This window comes from Gasterosteus aculeatus, chromosome 15 (genome assembly GCF_964276395.1).
Source record: "Gasterosteus aculeatus chromosome 15, fGasAcu3.hap1.1, whole genome shotgun sequence".
In the NCBI taxonomy this organism is placed as follows: domain Eukaryota; kingdom Metazoa; phylum Chordata; class Actinopteri; order Perciformes; family Gasterosteidae; genus Gasterosteus; species Gasterosteus aculeatus.
In genome coordinates this window covers 7,040,476-7,066,571 of record NC_135703.1, presented here as the reverse complement: position 1 = coordinate 7,066,571, position 26,096 = coordinate 7,040,476, and the positions used below count along the sequence as shown (strand labels likewise).

Below are 26,096 nucleotides of genomic sequence, written 5' to 3'. Positions count from 1 at the left end.
AGACGGAGGATGTCAGCGCAGGGCCGGGGAACCGTGGCCGTGACAGCCTCTCATTGTACTTCAGCGACTGGTATCGCGCTCTCGTTGTGTCCGTGTCGGCAGCAGACCCACAACAGATGCTGAACAGATGACAGAAGCTGTTGTTTTCTCGCTCACTGATGATGTCACGGCTCAGAGGTTAAATGAAGCGTCCCTCCTCACCGGATGCTTTTTGATGCCACAGATTTAGAGAAAACGCGTCCATGTTTGTTCAGGTCAGAGTTTGTCAGATGTATGGAGGACATATATACTGTGTTTTTTAACAGCACTGTACTCCGGATATTACCTTTTTGAAATGTTTCCTGTGTCAGCGGCCGTGTTTGTTTTTGGGCGCCTCAGGTGAGCAGAAATCTATTAGGATCCTGTGGAAAGGGCTTTGTGTGTTCAGATGGAGGAAGATTGGTGCGCATGAAACAGAAAAGCATTTTTGCAGGAGTCTGTAAGTGAATGTATGAGCACATCACACCTCACTGTTGGGAGTGTAATGTATTAAATAATGCACCGGTTGTTTCATCCGCCTCCATTCGTCCAGATGTGCTGTTTCATTATGGAATCATATTGTCAATGTGGAGCAGTGTGTCTGTGAAATCTTTTCTTTCGTGTCCAACAAGCTATTAATCACCACCATTAATGGCTGTGACAGTGACTAAAGGGTTACCTTTGTGTGAACACTATGTGTGCATGTGAATACATGCACACTACGACAAATATCTGTTCTGAAAATACTTCGATTTCTGTTTTCTGCCACAAGCATCAAGTGTCCCATCTGCTTAATGCACCAATTTATCTTCCTGTCTCAGTGACGGTCCCCTCGACTCAAACAATTCAGAACCAGCTACGGGCACGGGGGGGATTTCACTCACTAATGGGATTCATCCACTCATAAACAAATTTGTTGAATTGCCTCTCCAGCATATTCTGCCAATTAAATTAAAATGACTTCATTATACCGTGTGGGGATTATATACTTCCAGACACTTGACGTGATGCATAAAGATGGTCTTGCAAACACAAAACAGACTTTTGTTACAGATCATTTCAATAATTAATTGTACAGACAGAATTACATATTGATCATTATTATGGTTGAATGTATCCAGACGAAGCTGATGTCTCCAAGCTTTGGTGGTTTTCTAATCTTTCCTGTATGTAAATATACATACAGGAAGGATTATATATATCGTAAGAATTTTTCGGCAGTATTTTACTAAATTGTAACTCGAAACACTGGTTTGAAATTATTGTATTGTTTGATATTGCAAAATTATGTTGGTAATAAAAAAAAACCAAGCTCTAAAAGAATTATCTGCAAGCAAATATTTGAGCAAAGGCTCTGGTCTGGGACGTCCTGAATCCCCTGAGCAGCTTCTGTTTATCACGGCGACTCTGCGGCTCATCACACCACTTTGTTCACACCAGAAATCCAGACATTTCACACATTCGGTGTGTTTCAAACGCCGTCATTGTTCAATAATGTATTTTACAGAAGCCGAGAGCTTCGTTGGATTTCCATAATGTTAACAGGCAGCAGAGGGTCAGCTCAGATTCTCCAAAGGACCCCAGATTGCAGATCTGCCTAATCACCAGATGGCTGCTCGCTGATGCATAATGCATCCGACTGCTATTACAAGTCGGCAGGGAAACGCAGCGTTTTTAATGGAGGAGACCCCGCGTGTGCGTGTTATTATTAATAAAGTGGACCCTGATGGTCGGTGCTTGGCCTCCACCGGGGTGTCAGGTGAAGATAACGTGTTCAAAGTTTAAACCAAACAGGCAGAGGCAGGTCATCAAATGGGTTCTTGTAGTCTGAATAAGCTCTTTGAACCACAGAGGCTTTTGCAAAGAATCTGAGAGAATAAAAAGCATAAGCTCATGGTATGAAAGGCGTTTGCTGTTTGAAGGCTTTGCACTTCCTTTTTCTATCCTTATTGTCTCCATCTGCATAAAATAGAAGTGACAGGTTGACAGTTCAACATAGAACATAAAACCCATCCTAAGAATTTGAAATACATCTCCCCATATTCCTTTAACGCAATACATTTCAACATTGTTTGAACTAAATAAGATGAGTTTTGACAATCATGCCTATAATAAAGTATTTTAGAGATGTTATCGTTAAATCACTTTATGAAAAGCTAATCTAACCTCCTTCTGGTTGTGGCTTTGCATCAAACACACAAACAAAGAGTTCTATCAACTTTTCCCAAATTGCTGTAAACAACAGTGGACATCCCTGACCTACTCATATCTTAGACGCTATAAAACACTAGCACATGCATGTCCCGTGACACTTCTCTCTCACCTCTGACCCGATCTCGACCGTGTTCCCTCAGATGACAGCGCGTCCGCCGGCAGCAGCATGGAGGTTACCGACCGCATCGCCTCCCTGGAGCAGAGGGTCCAGATGCAGGAGGACGAGATTCAGCTGCTGAAGTCGGCTCTGGCCGACGTGGTGCGGAGGCTCAACGTGTCCGAGGAGCAGCAGGTCATGGGCTCCCGCAGGGGACCCACCAAAGGTAACACGGCTACACCCGCAAGGGTTTTTCATGGGTTTCTCCTCCTCCTGACACGCGGGTTTTCCTTTCCTCCTAATTCCAGCTAATTTCCCTTCCTCTCCCTCCTGTCCTCTCTCCTCCTGGACTGTGCGGTGTTGTTTCACATGCCGTGCGTCGTGCGTATAGACGCTGCTTTGATGAGAAAGTCTCCATCAGCAGACAGCAATGTTGGGAAGCCAGGTAGGCTGACTGTGAGGTCCGTCTGCACTAACAAGGCCTGGTGTCACTGCCTGCTAGTGTTATGTTGTACACACAGTATGGTATTGCCCCACTTCACTGCCTGAGGGCAACACACTGGGATCCGGGTCTCAAGAAGGTCTCAAGCTCCGCATATTGTCCATTAATCAATTGAGCATTTCAAGTTATTAATAAACTGTCACAACTTGCAAAGCACTTTTTTATGTTTTCCTCTGTTTATGCAACCTTACTGCTCTAATAATATGTTGTTAGTTAAGTAAGAAGGACCTGTTGTTAAGTTGACATTACTCTTTTGCAGCCTGTTTTCTTTGAGGAATGTAGAAAGTAACAAAAAGCACTGGAGCGGGAATAAGAAAGCACTGAACACCATTTATTAATCAATGATACACTTTCCCGTTCACGTGACGTTTCTATTGTGTAACAGTACTGCATTTGTCAAAATGCATCTGCTGTATATGTATAAGTGGAATCCTCACCACAGAGGTGAGTATTTATGCACTTAAATGTGCGTTTGAGTGATGAAACAGAAACTGCTGCCGGTTCGAGTCTCTGGAGTGAACGATGGGACTTTAGGTTTGATTCGATTTGGGAGCTGAAGAATGACTCAGACTCTGAGAGGCTTTCTCTTATTGTTCTCCACTTCTAGCTGCAGGGATTCAGCCGCCTGCTCCTCTCGACTGGAGCACAATGGTGTGTTTTAGAAAGAGAAAACAAACCACATGACTCACACACGCACACACACACACGGACACACACATTGATCCTGTACAACATGCTAATAAAACTACAACCACAGTTTGCCCTGCTGCATAATTACAACCTGAAAGATAACAGAGCAGTATGAGTGTGTGTGAGTGTGTGTGAGTGTGTGTGTGTGTGTGTGTGTGTGTGTGTGTGTGTGTGTGAGTGTGTGTGTTTGTGTGTGTGTACATAAGTGTGTCTGTCTGTCTGCTGGATGAAACGGGGTCTATTAAATATGTATCACTGCAGAAAGAGCTGCAGCTTCCATTTATTATTCTTAGGCTCGCCTGACTGGTGTGTGTGTGTGTGTGTGTGTGTGTGTGTGTGTGTGTGTGTGTGTGTGTGTGTGTTCATGTTGTCAAACCACCTTCTGAAAACTATCTTTTATCATACATCGGTATGGAAATGTGAGTGAAACAAAACAATATTCTCAATAAACAGAAGAAAAACAAGTGTGAATTCATATTGTTATTACATTAAGGATTTCTCTGGTGAATTTTGTCTTATAATTTTATATTATTTCATGTCTCTGTAAACTCACTGAAGAGCATAATGTCGCTGCAGAGTGAGTGGTTTTATGCGTGTGTTTAAGGCTACACACATCAAACATGAATAATTAGTACACTGTACACCAAAGGTAAAATTATAAAGAATTACAGTTCAATTTAGGTTTTTAATAACATAATTATTGCATTAACCCACCAAACAAATTGTGTGGGTTCCTCCCACTTTCCACTGAAGTGAACAGAACTCACATTAATAACATGTTTTTAGAGCAGAAGACAAAGTTCAAAGTCTAGATTCTCTCCCTTTGGTATTCTTATGAAAGCTGTTGCCTTACCATTGTGTTTGTTAAGAATTTAAAAGTTGATTCAATTTTTTATGTGATTATTGTTGCTGCAAATTTGTCTTTAGGACAATACTGATTGGATTAATAACAGGTTGATATGTGGGAAAAGCTTTGGAACAAAATATTATGAGGATGCTGTAGAAAGAAGCATAAAGACCGGGATCTCGATAAGCGTGTTCCCGCCGTGCATGCTCTCCAATCCAACTTCCTGTTACACAAGTCTTTACCTCATAACGTGTTAACCTCAACCCTGCTTCTGGTCTCGTGTCCAGCTTTTAATTCTGACCCTGTGGTTTGTTTCCTCGCAGCCAGGCCCATGATCGCCACCTTGCCATTACGGCCCACAGTGAACAACGGGACCGTTCTACCAAAGAAAGGCAGCGGCACCCTGCCCTCCCCGTCTGGACCCGGGTCCAGGAAGGACACCAGCACTCCAGCCAGCAAGAGGTGAGGAAAACAGGTCTCGTGTGTATTATGTGTCTTTCAAGACATTTTATTGGTCCCTAGATGTTTTTCAGTCCTCCGTGTCGGTGCCACGTCAGATCATTCAAGCCGTAAATGGTCTTACGTCTGACCTTTTATCATCACTAGCGGCCAACATTTAACGCGGCTGATAAACAGAGAAGTGCTGTTGTCATCTTTGCTTCTCTGTTGCGTGTGTGTTTATACATGCATGTGGAGCGCAGGTTATCAATCCGTCAGTGGAACAATTTCCTTTTCCCATCATTGGAGGACGTCACCATAATGAAGCTCAGCAGGCAGCGGGGACCCGCTCCAATCCAACCAGCTGTGTACTTCCCCGTGTCCTTGTTTCCTTCATTTCTATTATGTCTAATGTCATTCCTGCTTCACGGACGTTTTCCAAGAGTTAGAATTGACACTTTGGTATGAATCTCACCTTCATGTTAAGAGAACAATAAAGAAACGGCTCCGCAATATATGAAGTAATATAAATATGAAGATTTTTGATTAAAAACAAAACAGCAAGACAAACCCAGTAAAAGTGTGTCTTGTCTATTAACTTCAGGATTACTTAAACTAGTACAGCTTTAACCCTTTGTCGGCTATAATGAACCTTGGGGACGGTGACATAACCAGGGTTTAAGGTTTAGAAAATTCAATATTCCCCCCAAAAATACAAAGCAGCTGACCTCAGTGTCTGCTTGGATCAAAATGAAGATTATAAATGACCACTCTTGCTGCTGTGCTGAATCAAGGTATCAATCAAATTGCTGCAGTTGCCTTTCATTGGAATTCTCAATCTTCCTCATAGAAACCTCGATATCTTTCATTAGGATATATGTAATGCTTTTAGGCTGTTTGTCTTTGTGTGTTGTGGTCTGTGTGTCCCGCCTCCTGCGTCACGCGTGTCCACCCTCGTGTGCTGTCTCTCTCTGCTCTCCTACTATGATGTCATATCCTGTCTATGTCCTGTCCACCTTCAATGTGATGTCCTGCAAAATCCGTCCAGTTTGTCCTCTCTGTATCGTTCGGCCAGATTTCTCTACCTGCCCCTGAGGTGAGAGGATCAGTGCGTCGCCGCTCACGATATAACATCATCGCTGCAGCGCAGCTCCGATGCATGCTAATCATCATTTTCCGTTATTAAACCATCTTCAAGTCGCATGGTAATGGCGTCGTTTCTCTCATCGCTAATATTCACTTTTTGTTGTTTGACTCGGCGTTCATTGTACAGTCCGTGTCTGGGATTAATCTAAACTGAATCCCATCAGTGTTGGCGTACACACACAACAGCCCTCCACGATGCCCTGCGGCCCAATTACCATCATTCCTCGTGGGACGACACAGCAAACAACACTTTCTATTTTTCTCTTTACTGAACAAACACACACGGGCTCTCCAGAAGGGATAACGGCCACCGGCTACTGTCAGGGTTTGAATAGACGTTTCTCCCACAGGGCGGATTATGTGACTGGGCCCACTGGCCATTAGATTGCTGATGGAGCCTTTTCATTGTTATCAATGGGCCGGCAGTCTGCACACCCAATGCCTAGATGTGCACAGGTTTGTACTGACATTGTGTTGATAACAGTTTGGGGTCTCTTTTGCTTCGGTGCAAATTCTTTCTTACGCTGCTTTAAATTTTTTTGAGAGTGAAGACATGTTAAGGCCCGCCCTTCAGCTGAAACATGACACAACTCAATATTCCTCGTTTCTCGAACTGCAGGGAAGTTTCAGGAAAGCAGCGTCAGGTAGTTTTCTTGGCCTGTTTCTTTGTGACCTTCTTATTTTTTTGTGTCTCTGTCCATCTTGGCTCGCTGCAGCACTGTGAGGAGAGCCAACTCAAACGAGCACGTGGGAACTCTCACGCGGAAAGACTCGGGCGACTCCAAGGGCAACCGAACTCGTGCCGGATCCACCGGCAGCAATTCCAGCGGCAAGCGAAGCGACGGGTAACACAAACTGTCTTCAGTGACACGTTCATCTTTCAGTTTGACACAGCCGAAAATATGCTGATCTCCTTTGAAAGCATTTTCAAATCCCCAAAGCACGCACTGGTTTATCTGTAGGCGGGATGCTGAAATGACAGCTGTCTGTTTACTCATTTACTTTGCAGCAAACAGAGGGATCCAGTGTTCAATGCAGGTAAGATCCAGCTGCACCTTTGAGGACGCGATAGTTTCACGCTATGATACAAACCACTGAGAGCCATTGAACACAACTCCAGATGAAACATTCATCCTTTCCGCGGTCCTTCATTCACGTAACCAGTCCACTTCATCCACTGCTCCATCTTCACATCTAAACTTCCACTCATTTTTCCCTTGCAATAAGCTATTTCTGCATTTTTTTTAAATTGGACTTCAGTTGTGTGCAATTTAACATTATTCCGATACCGAGGAGACGTGGAGGCTGTCAAGACCAACTAGCACCATAACCTTCCAAGAGCAAATGAATTAGATTTTACATGAATCATCTTAAACAGAGAAAGTAGCCACATGGATTAGCCAACCGCAGGGAGAGCAAACATTTTGTATTATGGCAAATATTATCCACTTATAAAACAGACTCATACACGTTCTTTGGTATTTGTTTATTTGCAAACTCTAATCATACGATTACTACAGGTTTTATCACCCACACTGCACTGCAGTTACTGTACATTTGAATAGATTATTCAAATAGATTATCCTGCCCGGCGGCCCAATTGGTTCAGGACCATGGACATAAACTGCCACTTGGAGACGGTTAACCCATACAAATGATAATTCCAGCAATAAATCCTTCCAACAAAATGCTTGCGTGCAATTCCTGAACTGATTACATGCAAATCGGTTGGTTTGATTAAACCAAATGGCCTTTAAGTCAAGTACATGTGATATTGCATGTGAGGTTTTTAAACAGTAAAAGAGAGAGTAAAAGAAAGCCATTCTATTCCCTCACCACATATGAGCAGAGGGTTTTGCACACAGAAATGATCCATTAAGAGCGTTCGGGACAAAGGTCGCTGTCCGTTGACACCCGCAAACAGGAAGTGCACCCATATTAGGACAAACCAGGAAGTGAGGAAGCCATAACCTGCCTCACCTGGTTCTTGTGTCTTTCTCTGTGACCTTTACAAGGGATGAGACGTGTGACCCACTGCAAAGGTAGGCTCCCCCCTCCCCTTGCACAAAGCCCCCTGCCCACGCAGCTCTCTGCACACCGCTGAGGATTCGCTTTGATCTCTGCACGTGCATCGACTCTGTTCTGAGCTGTGGTGCAGAGACAGAGGATGAAATAAGGTCTATTATTTTGACGTATGATTTTGGACGTCTCATCCGAAACATTCTGACACCAGAAACGGTAGAGGTTTCCCTCGGTGCGATGATCAGAGAGCCGTCCAGACAGGGGCAGGAGTGGGTTGACAAAGTGTGTGTGAAAGTTACATTCCTTTAATTGCCTTTAGACTCAATTAACTGACACACACAAATGCTTCCTAACCTCAGCGTGATTGGAGTGTTTGCACTTGTGTGTCTCCACACTTTATTGTTCAACTGCGGTTGGTTGCTGTGTTTGCTCACAACCTCACTTTAGCTCAAAGGCATTTAGCTTCGCTCACCATAGTAACAACACTGCAATTTCTGACACTAGCTCCCTGCCAGTGGCTTTGAATTCTTCTGCGTACACTAGATTCCTCTGTTCTGTGATTCCTCGCTGCAGCTCTTATCATGTTCCCGGCCCTCAAAAAGGACTTTTGCCTCACAAACACATTCAGTCTCTCTCTTTTAGGGGATTGTTCCTATTGAAGTCTGTTTGATTTTACTGGTTGTAGTTTTCTCAATTGGCGTAATGTCGTGAATCTTTGTCCCCTTCAGTAAGAAATTACAAAACTGCAAAAAAACGAAAACAGGATCTAAATCTTTTACTCACAGACATTCTGTTTTCTCCTTGTCTTCACAGTTTATTTGTTAGAAGACATAAAAAAATAGGCAGTAATTCAAAGAACAAAACATAGTATTTCTTAAGACATTTCATGGAAAGAACAATGTAAGATATTGTTGATTGAAGGGTCATTTATTTTTGCAAATCATATTCTGAAGAGAGATATTCTAAATCAAAACATTACATTTGACCCACCTTTAACCTTGGGACCACTTGCTGGGTCCTGACACTCAGGTTTAGACCAGTGAGGATCTTACTGAAGAGACAGTGGGAGTAATGGGGAGGGGGGGATCCCAGTCAGTTTTCCTACTTTCCCTTTATGTGTTTTACCGGTTGTAGAAGGCTTTCCACTACGTGTGACACAACAAACAGCCTCTACAGGCTTCTAACTTATTCTACCAACCTCCTCCACCCTTCACGTTTCTTGCTCCTCCGCCCCGCTTGTCCCCGTTTGGCCCCCTCCACCCAACCGGCCTCGTCAACCTCCACCACTCCTCTCCGTCATTGGATCCTCTGCTCTCTCTCCCCCCTCCACCCACATTATAGTCACAGTACAGATTTACCTCAGCCGCTCCGGCAAACGGACGGGGACCAGAAGCGGCCTCGCCGCCGCGGCCCGCTCATCCGCCGGCCCCCGACAGTCCTCAGAAAGCAGCGAGGCGGGCGTGACCAGAAAGGGCGGCGCCGGCAAGGTGCCGCCGGTCAGAAAACCCCCAAGTTTCAACGTCCAGTTAAAAGAGTCCGGGAGTTTGTCACCTTTCTCTCTCCTTGATCTGCCCAGTTATCGCGGCCCCATCAAGTCTCCCAGCCAGTACTTCCAGATCTGTTACTAGACACTCGAGTACGGCAACCCTCGCTTTGCTGGGTGACAATGTCAGCGTCATTCCAGTAATCAGAGCGCGGGGGGCCCCCAGACGCTCAGTGCCGTCCCACGTGTCCTCACATCCTAAAAACTAAAGATAAACATACTAAACATTCTAATGAGGTTGCAAAGAGATGGCCGTTCTTTAAGAAATGTTTTCTAAGCTTTGACAGAAAGCGTTTGTTGAGATTAGTGGTTTCTTTTAGTTTGTTTCTGTTCTCTTAATGTTTACTGCATGATTTCTTTCGGTTTTAAATTGCTGAGGATTTCTCATCATTCCCATTTATAAGCTTCAATCTGTTTTATTTTCATAACATTTCCTCTGCTCCTCTTTTGTCTGCATTTTATTTTGGTTAACCACTGCTTTTGAAATGAGAAGTGTTTGCAGTCTATTGTGCGCTCTTTGTCATAACAATGTAATTGAAATGACTAATAAAGTCAATTAAAAAGCTAATTTCTTTGTTTGATAATTCATTCATAAGTCATCTGTCTATTTCATAGTGAAAAGAAATCCTCTCACCACTCTCCATTCCTCTCCAATCCCGTCATGTAATCATCAGCATTGTCACCCTTTTCATACACATCACCACAACGTATCATCCTTCTCATGTCTGCGCTTTTTGAATACATACACAGTATATAAAAAAAAACCTATTGATACTGACATGATTCCGGTGTTCACATCTGTGTTTTCCACCATGTATATTATCTCACTGATCTTTTTTGTTGCTCTTTCCAGAGGAAGGTTATGTGAAAATGTACTTGAAAGGTCGTCCCATCACCATGTACATGCCCAAAGAGCAGGTGGACGCCTACTGCCTGGAGGCCAGAGCCGAGCTGCCCGGCAACAAACTCAAACTGGACTGGGTGTATCCTTTTCTATGAAGTCTTCTGAGGGAGAGTGAATCCAGATTGTACTGTGCTGTGGTTGAGAAATCGAGTGCTCGGATGTTGCAGCAGTTGGGAACAGGCTCATCGCTCTGCAGCCGGCAGTCTGTGAACAAACCTGCAGGCTGAAGCACCACCAGTCACCAGCTCCTCTCGTGCCCCTCTTATTTTCTATTTGGTTCATGTTGTGGTTTCTCTCCTTAGTTTGTTAAGGAAAGAATGAATTGAGTGATTTGTTCTGTCTAGCAGAAACCTAATCGGGGAAAGAGCCGCGAGGGTGCGAAGAAAAGATTACTTCTGAGACACAATATATACGTTTGCTGCAAATAGATGCAATAGACGCACACGGTGTCTGAATGTCATTTGAATGCATTAGAATGTTTGTTGTTTCTTATTTGGGTGCAACAGTATTGGTAAGTTAATATTTGTCACTGTTATTTTTATTGTTATTGGTGGATGCACTTTCATTTTTGTTCTTGCAGCAAACACGTTTTAATTTTCATTTCCATTGTTCCTTGAGTCTGTTGGTCTATGAAACATCAGGAAAACCCCCTTTGTTCTTGTTTTGTCCAGCAGTCTAAAACCCAAAGATATTAAGTCAGTGAAGTCCATCGGGGGGGGGGAGTTGTTTTAGCTTTGGAAATCTTTTTTATCCCTTGACCTTATTTGACGTCCAGTTACGGTTACCGAGGTCGAGACTGTCGCTCCAATCTTTATCTGTTGCCCACCGGAGAGACAGTGTACTTCATCGCCTCAGTGGTCGTCCTGTTCAACGTGGACGAGCAGCTGCAGCGACACTACACCGGACACACAGACGACATCAAATGGTGAGAGACACCTGGGGATTATTATGGGGATTATAAGATGCACACACCAACCCGAGGGGGACGGTCATCTACCTTTCATCTCTTTAGCATGTAGCATTTGTGCAACCCTCACAGGCCATAGAGCCCTTTCTTTTCTTCACACCTATTATGTGCAAACTATCTACGATAAGGGAAGGTAAAGAGTAAAGGAAAGTGAGCCGCCGTACCCAAAAAGGGAGGAATTTATCCCAAACGATTTCCTTTGCCCCTCACATTAGTATGGACCATGTGATGGAGCTTCGGTGAATTCACGGCTTCAAAAAGCCTGTTTTTATGTCGTGCACGTTGCTCGTCTCTACTCAAACGGCCCTTTTGATGATGAAAAGCGTTTAACTGTTCTCACGTCGTTCTCTTCACCAGCCTGGCCGTCCACCCCGATAAAATCACCATAGCAACCGGTCAGGTGGCGGGCACCTCTTCAGATGGAAAAGTAAGTGAGGTTAATTGATTAGTGGAGTGAGGAGTTTTGCTATTTTAATGGAGAAACACTGTTTTACCCTGCAGGTTGAAGTTGAAGGGCATTTGCCGTACTGATGGCAAACCTCCCCTGTGCTCATGTGTGTGTGTGTGTGTGTGTGTGTGTGTGTGTTTCTTGTTCCTGGCAGCAGCTGGCTCCTCATGTCCGGGTGTGGGACTCCGTTAGCCTCAACACGCTCCATGTTCTAGGTGCAGGCTTCTTCGACCGAGCCCTGGTCTGCCTGGCTTTCTCCAAGTCGGTAAGGAAACACCACCGACACACACTTAACACGCTCGACACACTTTTTCTGCACCGCGTTTCCAGCAGATGAACACGGCTCTGGGTCGTTTTTCTGTGTGTCAGAATGGAGGAAACACACTGTGTGTGGTAGACGACTCCAATGACCACGTCCTCTCTGTCTGGGACTGGCAGAGGGAGGACAGGCTGGCTGAGGTCAAGGTATGTGTGCTTGTTTTTTAATTAAATCCTTTGCTTAAGTCATTTGGGTCCAAATGTAGATATTTTATTTGTTTCTCCTCAGTGCTCCAACGAGTCAGTGTTTGCTGCAGACTTTCACCCAACAGACAGCAGCATCGTGGTGACCTGCGGCAAGTCCCACCTGTATTTCTGGCACCTGGAGAAAAGCGTGCTGGTCAAGAAACAGGGACTGTTTGAGGTGAAACACCCACATATTATCTCAATAGTGTAATGCAATACTGTTTTGATTTATAGTAGAGGCTCAAATGCTGTCGTGACAGTCTATGTTACGTTTATGGTCCTATTTATAGCAATAAAGAGATAATCAAACGCAGGACAATGAAACAATATGTGTGCTCTTGTGTTCCTTGCAGAAACAGGAAAAGCCCAAGTTTGTTTTGTGCGTGACCTTTGCAGAGAACGGAGACGCCATCACAGGAGACTCGAGTGGGAACATCCTGGTGTGGGGAAAAGGCACGTTAATTAATTATTGGTTGATCTTTTATTTACAGAGAGCGGTCCAATGAGATGCCTTTTTGTCTCTGATTTATCGATCGATCACCCTGTTTGTCTGCCACTAAATCGGCCAAAGCAGGCGCTCGACCTTTGTGTCAGTCCGTCTCCGTCTCATCCATCCCATCCTGTCTTCCTCACGCAGGCACTAATCGTATCAGCCACGTCATCCAGGGAGCACACGAGGGCAGCGTCTTTGCCCTGTGCATGCTGAGGAACGGCACGCTGGTGTCGGGAGGTAAAGACCGCAGGCTCATCTCCTGGGACGGCGGCTATCGGCAGATACAAACGGTGGAGGTGAGAAATAAAAGGTTCAACAGGCATCTGAAAAATATAGAATTTAGAAGATTATGAAATACATAAGTTGTCCTTTTCTGATATATTTTACTATAATAATGTCTGGGTTTTGTTCATGTTTAGCTATAGACCTGTTAATATCCTTTATGAAAATGCTAAGCTATATATCCACCCCCTTCCCTTAAAGTAGGTTGCTTATACAGACAGACGTGTCTCTCTTGCCTGAGGCGGCGGACTTTGTATTCTGAATGCTGCACCATAAATATTACAGAGCATGATACAAATTTGTGCCCTCAATGAGATTCAAGGATGTTTCTAATGACCGCAGTTTTACAGAAAAACCCAGTAAAGAATAAGCTCATATTTATTCTTGGAAATGCTTACTTTTAGATAAATGGGTGGTTTACATGATGTGTGTTGTTCCTCGCCAGGTGCCTGAGTTGTTTGGTCCAATCAGGACCATCGCGGAGGGCAGAGGGGAGACTGTGCTCATTGGCACCACCAAACACTTTGTTTTGCAAGGCAGTTTGGATGGAGACTTCATGCCTATTACACAGGTAGATAGAGCCACTAACACTGCAGCCAGCAACTATAATTGTTGCCTGCTCATCAATTATTTGGTCCATCAAATGTCAGAAGATTTGTCGGGAAAAAGGTCCATCAAAAGTGTGTCCGACACTTCATAGTAGTCATTCAATTACAACACAGAGAAAAAGATCATCCAAAGGTGTTATTCTTTTATGAATCATAGTTGCAGCTTCAAGTTGTTTGTGGAAGAACTGGAAAAAGTGAAAGTGTGATGTTGAAGCAAGAATGAATGGATTTGAAAGAAGAAAACCCCTCGTCTCTTGTCCAGGGTCACACTGATGAGTTGTGGGGTTTGGCCGTGCACCCCTGGAAGCCTCAGTTCGTCACCTGCGGCTATGACAGACAGGTCTGCCTGTGGGACTCAAGTTCCCATCAGCTCATCTGGACAAAGAATATGGAAGTAAGTTGAGCCACAGCGCCCCCTTGAGGTCAGTCACAGGAAATACACAGGGCACAGCGAGACGAATCGGCCGCTATTTGATCACCTCTGATGTCCTTGAGGACCATCAAGAACTGCACATCTAGCAAAAAAAATGAATAAGGGGACATAAAAACAACCTTCAACCTCAATTTAAGGAGACAACACTATAATAAAGTTTTAAAAAAACACACAAGTAAAGAATTGAAGTATGGGGGTTGTTGTGGCGCAGGGGATAAAGCTGGTGTGCTGGGAACTGCAAGGTTGGTAGTTCGAGTCCCGGCTGTGCCATTTCTCAAGTTGAAGTGTCCCTGAGCAAGACACCTAACCCCTAATTGCTCCCCGGGCAAAATTGTGAAAAGCCATGGGTTTAAATTGTGATGTAAGTCGCTTTGGATAAAAGGCGTCTGCTGAATGACCTGTAATGTGAAGTATTTGCTTCCCAAACTTATTCTGAGAGTTTGTTTGTATGTTTTATATAATAGTGTAATTCATTTAAAGATATATAGTAGGATTCCTTTTTTTAAAGGTGGTTGCCTGCCGCGTTTTAATGCATAGTACATTGTGTGTGTTTGCATTTGTTAAGATGTGTTGGTCTGTTTCAGTGCAACCGTTTGTTCTGTGTTTATTGTTGTTGTTTTTTGTTGTTTTTACAAAAACACGTTACATAAAGTAGAGGGAGACTCAGTTTACTCTCCTGTTTCTAACAGGATGCTGCCCAATCAGCAGGCTTCCACCCATCTGGAGCTGTGGTTGCCATAGGGACCCAGAACGGCAGGTATGCATCGTCCCATCACTAAAACAATAAGAAATACTGTGTCTACATGACCGCTAAAACAGCCATTTGCATGATCTAAAGAAGCCGATATTTGAGGTGTCCTTGACCCTGCAGGTGGCTGGTACTGGACTCTGACTCCAAGGATCTTGTCACAGTGCACACCGATGGGAACGAACAGCTGTCTGCTATGCGCTACGGGCCAGGTATGGAGATAACCGCCCCGGGAGGCTTTTGCTCACTCGTTTCCTTTTTGCTATTTCTCAATAATCATCCTTGTTTTTATTTTGCTTAGATGGTAACTTTCTGGCCATCGGTTCCCACGACAACTACATCTATATCTACGCCGTGGCGGAAAGCGGGAGGAAGTACAGCCGAGTGGGGAAATGCTCGGTGAGCACCTGTGATCATAATCCCCCTCATCCGTAACTCCGTTATTTTTAGTGCGGCCCAGCATCATCTTTATATTTAGTTCCCTCCTCAGCTCCTCCTCGCTGTGTGTTAATACAGAAGCTGAAAATTGACAAATAACAATGAGTTGAGTCATACATTGCAGCTATATGAACACAATAACTAAGGGTTGCAACATCAAATCAAATCCATATTTACTGTATTGTTTCTGCTGCTTGAGTAGTGTGTCAAACACAGTGAAGGGCCAGTGGAGGTAAATTATCTAACCTGGTCCTTTTGTCTCAAATCTCAGGGTCACTCCAGCTTCATCACTCATCTGGACTGGTCAGTGGACTCCCAGTACCTGGTTTCTAACTCCGGGGACTATGAGATACTCTATTGTAAGTACGTCTTTGCTGTATGACGGTAAACTCCGTCGCATTGTTGCCTGTTGTCCGACTTTGTCTTACCCCAAAGTTAAGGTAGCTGTCGTGTATTTGTTGTCGTTTCTCCAGGGATCCCGTCAGTGTGTAAGCAGGTGGTCAGTGTGGAGACCACCAGAGACATCGAGTGGGCCACTCACACCTGCACTCTGGGCTTCCAGGTCTTCGGTAAGTGAAGTCTCCGTCCCTTTGCCCTCTTTTAGGAGAACGCTTGTGTCTCAGTGTCCGCCGCCCTCTCTGCTCCTCAGGCTTGTGGCCCGACGGCTCGGACGGCACCGACGTCAACGCCGCCTGCAGGTCCAGTGATAAAACCCTCCTGGTTACCGGAGACGACTTTGGGAAGGTCCATCTATTCTCTTACCCCTGTTCGCAGTTCAGGGTAAGAAACAGCGCCCTGGTTGAAGTTCCAACGTGGCGAAAAAGCCCCAAAATAATCTTTTGAACAAAAAGATAAAAGAGATTACGCCTTTGTGAAACTTTGATACACAGTTTATTAGAAGACAATGCTTTTCCTTTCAGGCTCCCAGCCATGCGTATGGTGGCCACAGCAGCCACGTAACCAACGTGACCTTCCTGCACGATGACGGCTACCTGGTGTCAACTGGAGGGAAGGACATGAGCGTGATGCAGTGGAGGATAGTCTGAGGGAGCTCGCAGAAACAGATACTTGTTACCGCTGCTGAAGCCTGAAATCCGGCTGAAGCAAACTAAACTGAACGGCACTGAACTGATCCAAACCAAACTTAAATTAACTCAGAAGCTCAAGATGTGGATCTGCTGAACTGAAGTGAATTGACAGAAGAGGAACAAGAGGAACCGTTTTTTTTCCTGATCTGCTCTCAGATCCCAAACGAGACAAACTGTTGGAGGTGTTTTGTGCAGTTGCTTGAAATAGAAAAATATATTTCCCTTTTTCTTTAATCACACTACACACAATTTAATCTCTCTCTCTCCCGAACTGGAGCCAAGTCCCCAACGACATGAGTGACATCAAACAAGTCCAATCTAACTAGACAGAACCAAAGGCCCCGACTTTCTCTGCGCTGAAGATACAAGAGCATTGGAACAAAAACTATGTACGGAAAGAAAGAACATAGGGCTTTTCTTATTGTTGAACTTTTGTGTATTTTGTATTTAACAACTCAGGAAAGCGCTGGTCGAGCAAAAGTTGTCTCTTGTATTGACATTGACATATCAGAACAAGAGACGTGTCCAATGCGGTTAATATCAGATTTGTTGACCAACCATTCTTGATTTATTTGCATTGAACATTTTTGAATGAAAACTAGACATAGCAAGGTTCAGCTGCATGAGATGTTATCTACCATTTCAAACTATCATCCTTTAATAGCAATGAACCTTAAAGATTTAGGGTTTAAACTGTTTTTTTACAATACAATTTAAACACTTGTTATGTTTTTGTGCTTCCAGATCTTTGCACCTTGCATTTATTCATTGATTCATTGATCGCTCCCGAATTTAAGTTCCTTTGAGGTTGTCCCTGAAAACTAAAAGGCTTAGGACAGCTAATGTGCAAAATGTGGGGTATCTTTTCAGTGTTTTAAGATTTGGGGAATGGGTTGTTTTTCTTACTTGCTTTTGCCTCGAGGTGCCATGAAAATGAAAAGCAAGCATGTTTTCTTTTTTTTTTCTAATGATGTGAAGCCTTTTAAATCTGCATCCATCAGCATTTTATTGCACTTGGACCAGTTTAGAAAGGGGAAGGATGAGACCATTACACTGTAACTGTTTACATCTGATGTGCTTCTCAGTTGCGCACCATCAGTCCCTAAAAATTTAACTGAACCTTCTTGAGTTTTTTCCCCCCCTATAATTCATTGCTTCACAGTGTAAAATACACAGCAGGTCTCTTTATCTGCACAAATGACCATTTAGTCCTTACCGGAGCTTTTCATGATCCAATGATGTCTGTTTTCAACGTCCCAAGCTACGTCCTCTCCGTACGCCTCCTCTACGTCACACCCCTCAACTCGCTGTCAACACCAGGCTAATATCACAAACACACACACACATGCACGAATATACCAAGTTGTTTTAACAGGGGTTCAGCAGATATTAGTGTGACTATAACTGAAGTTGATAAGAGGCAGGTTGGCATTGATTTGAAAGCGATTGACTGATTGTTGGAGAATTGTAATCAGGAAAATCATTAAACCGTTAACCATTAAACACCTGCAGCTGCAGAATACCATTTTAACCATGTCTGAAAGTAAATGCAACATGAAATTCCAACGACTGTGTGTTATATTTCCCACTTCATCATTTTTACATTTTTGGGGGGATTCTTCATTTTTACATGAAATTTGTTGTAAAACAAAGATGGTTCAAAATCTCTATGTTGCGTATAAATATACTATATTTTATAGTTGTGCTGGGTTTATATATATTTATATAACAAGAGCATGCAGTCATATTAACTGTATGCTCATATTACTGCAGCAGACCACCATGACATTGAACAGGAGTACTGGGGCCTCAGTGGGCTGCGCGCTCGCGTGTTCACCGCAGGGGGGCGGCATTGAGCCGGACTTTATTGCCGTTCTCCCACCCCCTCTCCCCTCCTCCCTTCCGCACGCGGAATTAGCATTTTCCCCCGAAATCTCTCCCTACACCTCTCACCAAAACACCCCGAATGGAAAGACGCTGTGGCACGACGGAAGCTGCGGCCGAAGACCCCCGTCCGCTGTGGCCGCGCGTGGACTGAAGGATGCGCGGCGGCGCGTCCGGAGAGCAGAGACCACGCAGCACGCCGCGGGTGGGAGAAGACACCCGTGTCCTCGCCTCGCGTCATCATCAAGCCGCTATTGTCGTTGCAGGCGGGCACAAGGGACACAAAGTGGAAGCCGGCGGGGAGTGTGTGTGTGTGAGGGGGGAGTGGGGGGGGCGCGGCGGCGGCGGATTCGAGCCTTTCCCGACTGTATTTCAAGAACGATAAGCGTACCGTGGGTTCCTCAAGCCGCCGGCCTCCAACGGGTCGAATAAAAGGACGAGAGGATGAGGTAAGCGCCACGCGCTCTGTCGGGCGCGTAACGACAGATGCGCACCCGCAGCCCCCCCCCCAGCCTGCACGTTTACACATTTATCTTGCGCTGAAAATGTATAGCGAACAGACCTGCAGCATCTTAGACGTTTTATTGTGTGATATTTCCCTTGTGGAGAAAGTATCGTGAGGGTCCAGGGGCCCACCCAGCGGGCCCCGGGCTCCACGCAGGCGTCCTTTAACGCATTCACAATGAACGAGGTGGTCAATGTGATATCAATTGGGCTGTTTCCCCCCCCCCCCCCCCTCTGTTGGTCTTCTATTCTCGCCACCGGACCCACCCAGTGCGTGCAGGACGTGAGCCGGGCGGACGTTGTCATGGAAACGACAGCATCGCGTATGTCCACGGTTGTAAAATAGCACGTCGAACAATAATGACTGACGGCGCCGGCCAGCGTGCGACAGGCTGCAGGGGGTCGGGGATAGTATGGGTGAGGGGGCATGCATCCGTCACTGGAGGAGGTGGGGGTTTATTCTGGGGGTTGCCAGGCAGGTTATCAGACACCCTCCCCGCCCCACGTCCCCCATCTCCCTTCTCCACAGACACGTACATAAGCCCACTTACTCTATGATGGACCCACACCGCATAAATGTGCTTGGTAAATCCTCATTGCATATCCAAGCCCTTTGGCGTTATTTTGAGCCGTTCCCTGCTTATGTTGGTATGCAGAATGTGCTGAGGGAGAACAAATCTTCTCCAGCAGCAGAGTCATTCTATTTAGTTCTATTTATGAAACGGTCTTTGCATATTTCCCCCTGCTGCTGCCGCCTTCAGAGCGACTCCTCGGTGTCTCGGTAGCTCCGTTCTGTTTTATGGCTTCAGATTTATTCTGACAGCTCTCCTCAGACACGGTGCACTCTCTTTCCTTTTTGCTGAAGCTGTACCGGTGTTAGACTGCATGTCTGTGTGTTTGTGTGTCTGTGTGTGTGTGTGTGTGTGTGTGTGTGTGTGTGTGTGTGTGTGTGTGTGTGTGTGTGTGTGTGAGAGAGACTGTTTGGGTGTGTGTGGTGCTACACGCTTCAAAGAGGAAATTGGAAGAGGTGAAGGGAGTAAGGGCAAAAAGAGCCAGGGGTGATCTCACATCTGGATATCTAGTGTAAAGTACTCCCGATCCAAACAACTAACCCCTTCCCTTAATGACTCAAAGCCAGTAGCTGCACCGTTTGGCTTTAGACTCTAAACATGTAAGATTCATGTCTTCCCAGTCCGGTTATATGAACACGCTGTTTCCTCATTTCTGCAAAGCAGCGGCGCCTGCGTCCCATCCTGTGTGTTTGTTGTTGCCAGAGGCGGATCTGCTCTTTGATTCAAGCCCAAAGGGGAAGTCTTGAATCGCCACAAAGCAACAACAAGGTGACCCAGCTCTTCTTTCTGCAGGGGGAAAGAAGAAGAAGATCAAATTCAATGAGATCATTCGTTCAGCATCACTGCTTCCATTGCTGCATTTATGTTAGGGTTATGTATGTGCCCGTGTGTGCGTGTGTGTGTGCGTGTGTGTGTGCGTGTGTGCGTGTGTGTGTGTGTGTGTGTGTGTGTGTGTGTGTGTGTGCAAGAGAGGTGGAGTGGTTTGTGAGAGAAACCGTGGAAGAGGGCAACAAAGTGAGGTGTCCGTCCCTTTTATCATTAATGCTGGATGGTTTCTGGAGCTCTTGGTTGTGGTGATTCATTCTGGGGAAAAGGCAGAATGCAGCGACCGGAAGGGAAAATGCTGAGTTATGCATCTTACTGCAGACTGCTGCCGCCCTCCAAAGTGATCGGAGAGCAGCCCCACGTCATCACGTGCTGACGTGGGGCTCACGTCGTCCGGGGGCTTTTCACGACGAGCAGGTAGAAATGAAGGAGGTCGAACTCAATCAGAATTGCATTGCTCGGGGAACATTTTACTAATATGATACCAGAATTTCCTGAACAAAACGTGTCTTTCTGTAAGAAGCCGTCGAGCTTCGGCAGGTGTTAGCAGGAACTTATCCGTGTGGTGTATGACACCTGCAGTGACAGAGCGGATACAGATGTGTATATATGCATAGCTTTCTCTATCAGCGATTCCCGGGGGAAAGGCAGCATGAAGACTCATGGTAGGAAAGCGAAAGAAGTCATGGCTCCGTTAGGTGTTTATTTATCAAACCTTCATCTACCTTCGTAGACCACTGAGACTAAATACGGATCTCTACCATGTTTACACTGCGGGGACCATTAAAGTCGTTTGCGTATCTTTGTGGTTTGCTGATATGCATCTGCATCATTTGTCCTTTGGCTTGATGGAGGTGCGATAGGCCTTTTCGGATGACCCCACCGCACTGCGAAAAGCATTTACATTCTAGCTATGCAAGTTCTAGCTGCAGTTTATCCCCATTTAGCACTGTGTCGTATGTTCCGCGGTTCTGACCCAGCTCACAAATTTACACAATTCACAATTTGGTCAAAGACATACACGAGCTTCTGCAAACTGTACCAGCTACACATTTTAGACGCATGTTCCTGTACTTCATACAAGCTCTCCTTTTTTGTATTTACGGGGTCTGCTGCAAGTTTCTTACCATTTCCTAAACATCATTAAGCCCCCATAATCTTTTAGTGTACTACATTGTTCTTTGTTTGTTTCCCCACACCTCGGCTCGCTGTGGCAAAGAGGCTTAATGTAAGTTTCCTTCAGCCAGATGGACCACCGGGATCACTTCTGATGGAGCCACAAGCAAACCGCGAATGTTACACTCGATGAACGCAATCCTTAGTTGCATCTGAATTTAAAACTAAATGTTACATCTACTCCTGCAGCGCGCTTGGTTCTCAGCTGGGAAGTGGCGTCCTTTTATCATAGATACTGAATGAATGGAGCCGTGTGCCGGCGGTGTGTTTCTCTACTCTGTGGATAATTGGGGATTAGAGGTTTTAATCAACATGCACCTTTCAAAATTCTCTCTCTCTCTCTCTCCCTATTTTCTATTTAAAGGCAAAATTTGACGAGCCGTAGAAGGGCGGGATTGTGAAAGCACTCCTGTTTGCTATGTAGGCTAACGTGTCATTTTCATCCAGTGGAAAAGATTCCTTTGAGGTTGAAAGACAGCACTCCAAATCCTCCGAGCGGAGGGAGGCGACTGGTCTGCTCTGGTCACATGTTCCTCTCTCTCTCTCTCTCTCTCTCTCTCTCTTGCATTCCCTTACTCTGTTGCAACACTCCTCATCTCCCTCGCTCACTGCTTCCCTCCCACTCGCCCCGTGTCTCCGTCTCATGTCTGCTCTGTTGGCGTAGCGCGTTTGAGAGGATGTGAGGCAGAGGAAAAGGTCGAGTTAGCTTGGGTGCCGGACAGCATGTGAACCGCTCTCCTCTCCTCTCAGGCTGACGCTTCCCCCACTCCTCCGTAATCTCCCCGTTTATACCTCCTTTCATCCTTTTGCTTGGAGACCGGGCTGTCGTCTTCAGCAACATGTATTCCCTGGACGATTTCGGGTAAGCCAACGTGACTCCTCTTCATTGCCTATTTGTTTGGTCTCTTCGCTGTTCCTCTGTGCCTTTTGGAGTAGCGTGATTAAAGGGGGGAAAATGGCTTTGGGGTGTGTTGTTATCATGGTGCTTCTCTCTCTCTCTCTGGCTCATCTTTTAGACGAGAGAATCTGCCTTTCTAGAAACCCTATATTCCATCCTGAACATTGTTCCAGATCTGCTTGCTGTTTTATGTAACGGCTCCACTAGGACAAGTTGGACTGAACGCCAGGAAAATGAGAGAGGGAAAACTCGTCCGTCTCCTTCTTTCCAGCCCTCTGTCTGTGTTTTCTCTGGAGCCAGCTGTTTGCAGAGACGCCCGATTGGTTACCCCGCAGCAACCTTTCACTGGCTCGGCCTTTTTTCCTTGGGAAGACGGAACGAGTTTCTCTCTTGACTCCCCGCGGTTCACGGGACGGATCCCGTTCCACCCGTCGCGTGTGTGCGAGAAAGGAAGAGCGGCATCGAGGGCGTTAATCTCAGCATAGCTGCTTGAGTGGGGCTATCAAGAGGCGGATGATACCGGGATAGAGAGGTCCCCGTGTGATGTGGCCTTGGCAGGTTACAAGCGGGCCGTGGCGATTTGTCGTGGCTCAGATACAGATGTGGAGCCGAGTGGGACGGAGGAGATAAGTTCAGAGGTTTACGCTTGATCGCTTGTACTCTAGTAATCTACTGTACGGTACGGCGGGAGGAAAACCTCCCTCACGGGGCACCGGCCTTACTGACAAACTGCAGGGTATAAAACAAAAACGCCTCTGCTCGTCTCTTCGTCCATACCAAGCCGACCGAGACTTCTTTCTCATTTAGAGAGTCAGATATTCAGCGGATTCTACACTGACGGCGATGTCACAGGAACAGATAGAATGTGGAGAGTCTTCTGTTCCTTCTCTCATCCGTCTGTGTGCCCTGTGAAGCTGTGTTTCCCTTTAAGGATCAGGATTAGTGACGGGACCGGAGAGCGCTGAAGAAGGTGGAGGGAGAAGCCGAGGTGGGGGAGGGGTGTGCGGAGAAGTGGGGGGGGGGGGTTGCCATCCATATTATACTGTATGTTCATGACAATTAGCCTGGGGGACAATTGGCATCAGCAGAGATATGTAATGAATAAGTGATGTCGTTAAAGGGGTCAACATGCGGGTTTCCCTGTGGGAAGCTTTACTGCTGCGGCTGGTGATGTGATGCAGCACAATGACTCCTAGTCAACCGTTTGTAAAAGAATGCTTTAGTCTTATATAATGTATTAATTCTGCGCATTGATATGAAAAATCTATATGTGGGATGTATTCATCGTACCGGGTGAATGAACGATAAGTGTCTCTCCTTCTTGGGCTTTTATATTACCTCTTTTTTTTATCGACCCTTTTCTCTTCTTTTTAATGAAATATTTTAGGAACACAATCATGACAAACGCTGTTCTGTTTTCAGAGCCGGACAATTTGACCTGCGCAGGTATCTTTCCCTCAATCATTCACTTTATTTTAAGGCAATGTGCGCCTACAACATCTTCCCAACAGTGTGATGTAATCACACACTTTTTGTTGTTGTAAGGACCCACAGATTCTTTATGGCTCCCCATGTTTGATCCTCCGTGTCGTCTCTCGTGTTGCCTGTTATAGTATTTTGAAGGTTAGCGAGCTGGCACTTTCCGCTCCTCAGAGACTCGTCCGTCACAGATTATAAACTCATTAGCACTGGCCCGGCCTGCCACAGAAATGTCCCGCAGTCCACTGTGATGGTGCTTGGCGAAGGTGAGCCCCGAATGAACGACTCGCCCGGTCGACCAATCGCCGTTGACTGTGGCCCTCGTTTAACCAATGACATGTGACGTGTGACACGGCCCCGTGGCGGTTCGTTCTGTTTGCAGTCAGAGCGTCTTATAAGGGCAGCTGCTGGAGTGAAGCAGAGAGGTCAAAGTTCAAAGAGGAATGTTCTGTCATCCTCACGCTGGAGTCCGTCCCGGCACTCCTGTGTGTGTGAGGGAGAGAGAGGGAGATGTTGAGCGTGTCTTACCTCTAAGTGTTGCTTTTATTGGGTGCGTTTATTGCATATTTTGATCATATTCATCTGATAATGTTTTGATTATTGCCTGAGGAAGAGCTGTAGTGATTTAAAAGACAGCTCTTATTCCTCCATTCACTGTTTTTTAACAGAACTTCGATATTATGATAATGATATAATGATTTTTGCCCGAAAAGCAAGACTACAAATGTACAGCCTATTAGACTGTGCTAACATGCTAACATGCTCACAATGACAACGCTACCATGCTATTGATGACCTCATGTGGTGGCGCTAGATGAAGTCGAGGGTATTGCCAAACTTTATAGCCATTTATACCAATACTTGTAGACTCATTTCACTTAAAGCCCCACGTTTTAACCTCGTGGGGCACTTGAGGAACAATCATGGTTCATCCATACGTAGATGCATGTCATGGCATAATTGCGTCCATCCAATAGATATTTCACCTTGGACCAAAGGGCCACAGCGCTTACAGCAGAGTCCGCTCTCTCGCTCCCTCTCATGGGTCAAATTCTGATTGAGCATTGGAGTGAGTCAGTTATACTCGCTGGATGTTAATGAACATCCAGCACAAACACCTCCCCTAGTTAATCTGCGTTGTACAAACCCACCACATGTGTCCTCTGGGGTAAAGGGCGTCCCAATCGATAGGAGCCCGGCCACAGTACACAGGGCCGCTGGTTGGGCACACGGGCTGTGCTAAATACTTTGGGCAACAGCAGGCTCGAGTCAGGAGAGGAGGGGGGCCGGGGGGGACAGTAGCAAACCCCAACAACACCCCCCTCCCTCACACACACACTCACTAAACATTAGTATGAGGGTGGAGGGGTAAAAGCTGGTTGAGACGGATATGAGGTAATCTCCTCTGGGTTAACAGTATGACAATAGAACAGAGGTTCAATCTCTCACACACACACACACACACACACACACTCTCTCATCCGCGACAGGCTGGTCAGTGCGTTCATCTCTCCGGCCGTCTGTCCCTCAGTCATCTCTTTGTTGCTGGATGGATCATCACAACGAATGCAGCAGTACAAGAAATCCGACATTTTTAAAGTGAATCCTTTGTTTTATTTTAAGCGGCTGTCCGCAGGAGGATTAAACTGCTTTTATTGACTTCTTGCTGCTGTTGGGGTTTTTTTTGGCTTTCTGTTTACCAAAATGGACATACATCGGCACCAAGTGCTCCGCTACTGCCTTCCTCAGAGTGTCAGTGACTCAGGGTTGTTTTACGGCCACATCGCCACCAGGTTAGTACACACACACACACACGCGTGCGTGTGTGTGGTCATCATTCTACTTCCAGAATATGTCAGGGATGAGAGATGGAATCTAAATGTCAAAGGCAGCAAGTACACAAAAAGAACATGGAGATGGAAATGTTTAGTGGTGAATGAAACGAAGAGAGTTGTGACTCTTGACTTGTGAATAAATGCACGTCTTGTTTATTGCTTATCGAGGAAGAAAGTGTGGTGATTTTGAAGCGGCACCGATGGGCAAATCTTTCCCCGTTGTTTAACACAAGCCTGAATAATAATCTGTAATCTTAATCTGGCCGCAACAAAACTAGGAAATTCAGGTTATTTGGGATTAGTTATTGTGTGCGTGGGCACATTTTATTTGGCACAAACCTGCGAGCAAAACTGCTCTTTAGTGTCAATAAGAGTCAAGTATCATAATTTGTGACTGATGAGTTTTTATGATTTTCCTGTATTCCTTTTCTCCAAGTCCGATTGCGTCTTTTCAGTCCGAGCCAGAGAGACGCAGCCCACTGAACGCTACTCG

At 45.6% G+C, this 26,096-nt stretch overlaps 2 protein-coding genes across 25 annotated transcripts in view; both read left to right on the top strand.

Annotated features, from left to right (window-relative positions):
• The window catches only part of eml1 (EMAP like 1), a 39,666-nt gene extending 21,670 nt beyond the window's left edge, over positions 1–17,996 (top strand). For 3 of the 22 annotated variants that reach the window (XM_078089948.1, XM_040199032.2, XM_078089951.1), the window contains exons 2-23: positions 2,373–2,555; positions 4,692–4,830; positions 6,669–6,797; positions 6,962–6,990; positions 7,968–7,994; positions 10,371–10,500; positions 11,197–11,346; positions 11,746–11,815; positions 11,991–12,101; positions 12,206–12,301; positions 12,384–12,518; positions 12,694–12,793; positions 12,978–13,129; positions 13,561–13,686; positions 13,986–14,117; positions 14,846–14,913; positions 15,028–15,116; positions 15,206–15,303; positions 15,614–15,701; positions 15,816–15,911; positions 15,992–16,122; positions 16,263–17,996. In XM_078089948.1, the coding sequence (XP_077946074.1) occupies positions 2,373–2,555; positions 4,692–4,830; positions 6,669–6,797; positions 6,962–6,990; positions 7,968–7,994; positions 10,371–10,500; positions 11,197–11,346; positions 11,746–11,815; positions 11,991–12,101; positions 12,206–12,301; positions 12,384–12,518; positions 12,694–12,793; positions 12,978–13,129; positions 13,561–13,686; positions 13,986–14,117; positions 14,846–14,913; positions 15,028–15,116; positions 15,206–15,303; positions 15,614–15,701; positions 15,816–15,911; positions 15,992–16,122; positions 16,263–16,388 (2,405 nt within the window). In that variant the 3' untranslated portion in view covers positions 16,389–17,996. Of the gene's footprint in view, positions 1–213; positions 379–2,372; positions 2,556–2,720; positions 2,775–4,691; positions 4,831–5,854; positions 5,903–6,210; positions 6,409–6,668; positions 6,798–6,961; positions 6,991–7,967; positions 7,995–10,370; positions 10,501–11,196; positions 11,347–11,745; positions 11,816–11,990; positions 12,102–12,205; positions 12,302–12,383; positions 12,519–12,693; positions 12,794–12,977; positions 13,130–13,560; positions 13,687–13,985; positions 14,118–14,845; positions 14,914–15,027; positions 15,117–15,205; positions 15,304–15,613; positions 15,702–15,815; positions 15,912–15,991; positions 16,123–16,262 lie in introns of those variants that run through there. The other 19 variants (XM_078089939.1, XM_078089935.1, XM_078089944.1 and 16 more) reach the window with 16 other exon arrangements.
• Positions 17,997–18,313: 317 nt separating this feature from the next.
• Positions 18,314–26,096, top strand: part of evla (Enah/Vasp-like a) — a 29,461-nt gene continuing 21,678 nt past the window's right edge. The window contains exon 1 of one of the 3 annotated variants that reach the window (XM_040199040.2): positions 18,314–18,763. In XM_040199040.2, the coding sequence (XP_040054974.2) occupies positions 18,759–18,763 (5 nt within the window). In that variant the 5' untranslated portion in view covers positions 18,314–18,758. Of the gene's footprint in view, positions 18,764–21,996; positions 22,254–25,212; positions 25,562–26,096 lie in introns of those variants that run through there. The other 2 variants (XM_040199038.2, XM_040199037.2) reach the window with 2 other exon arrangements.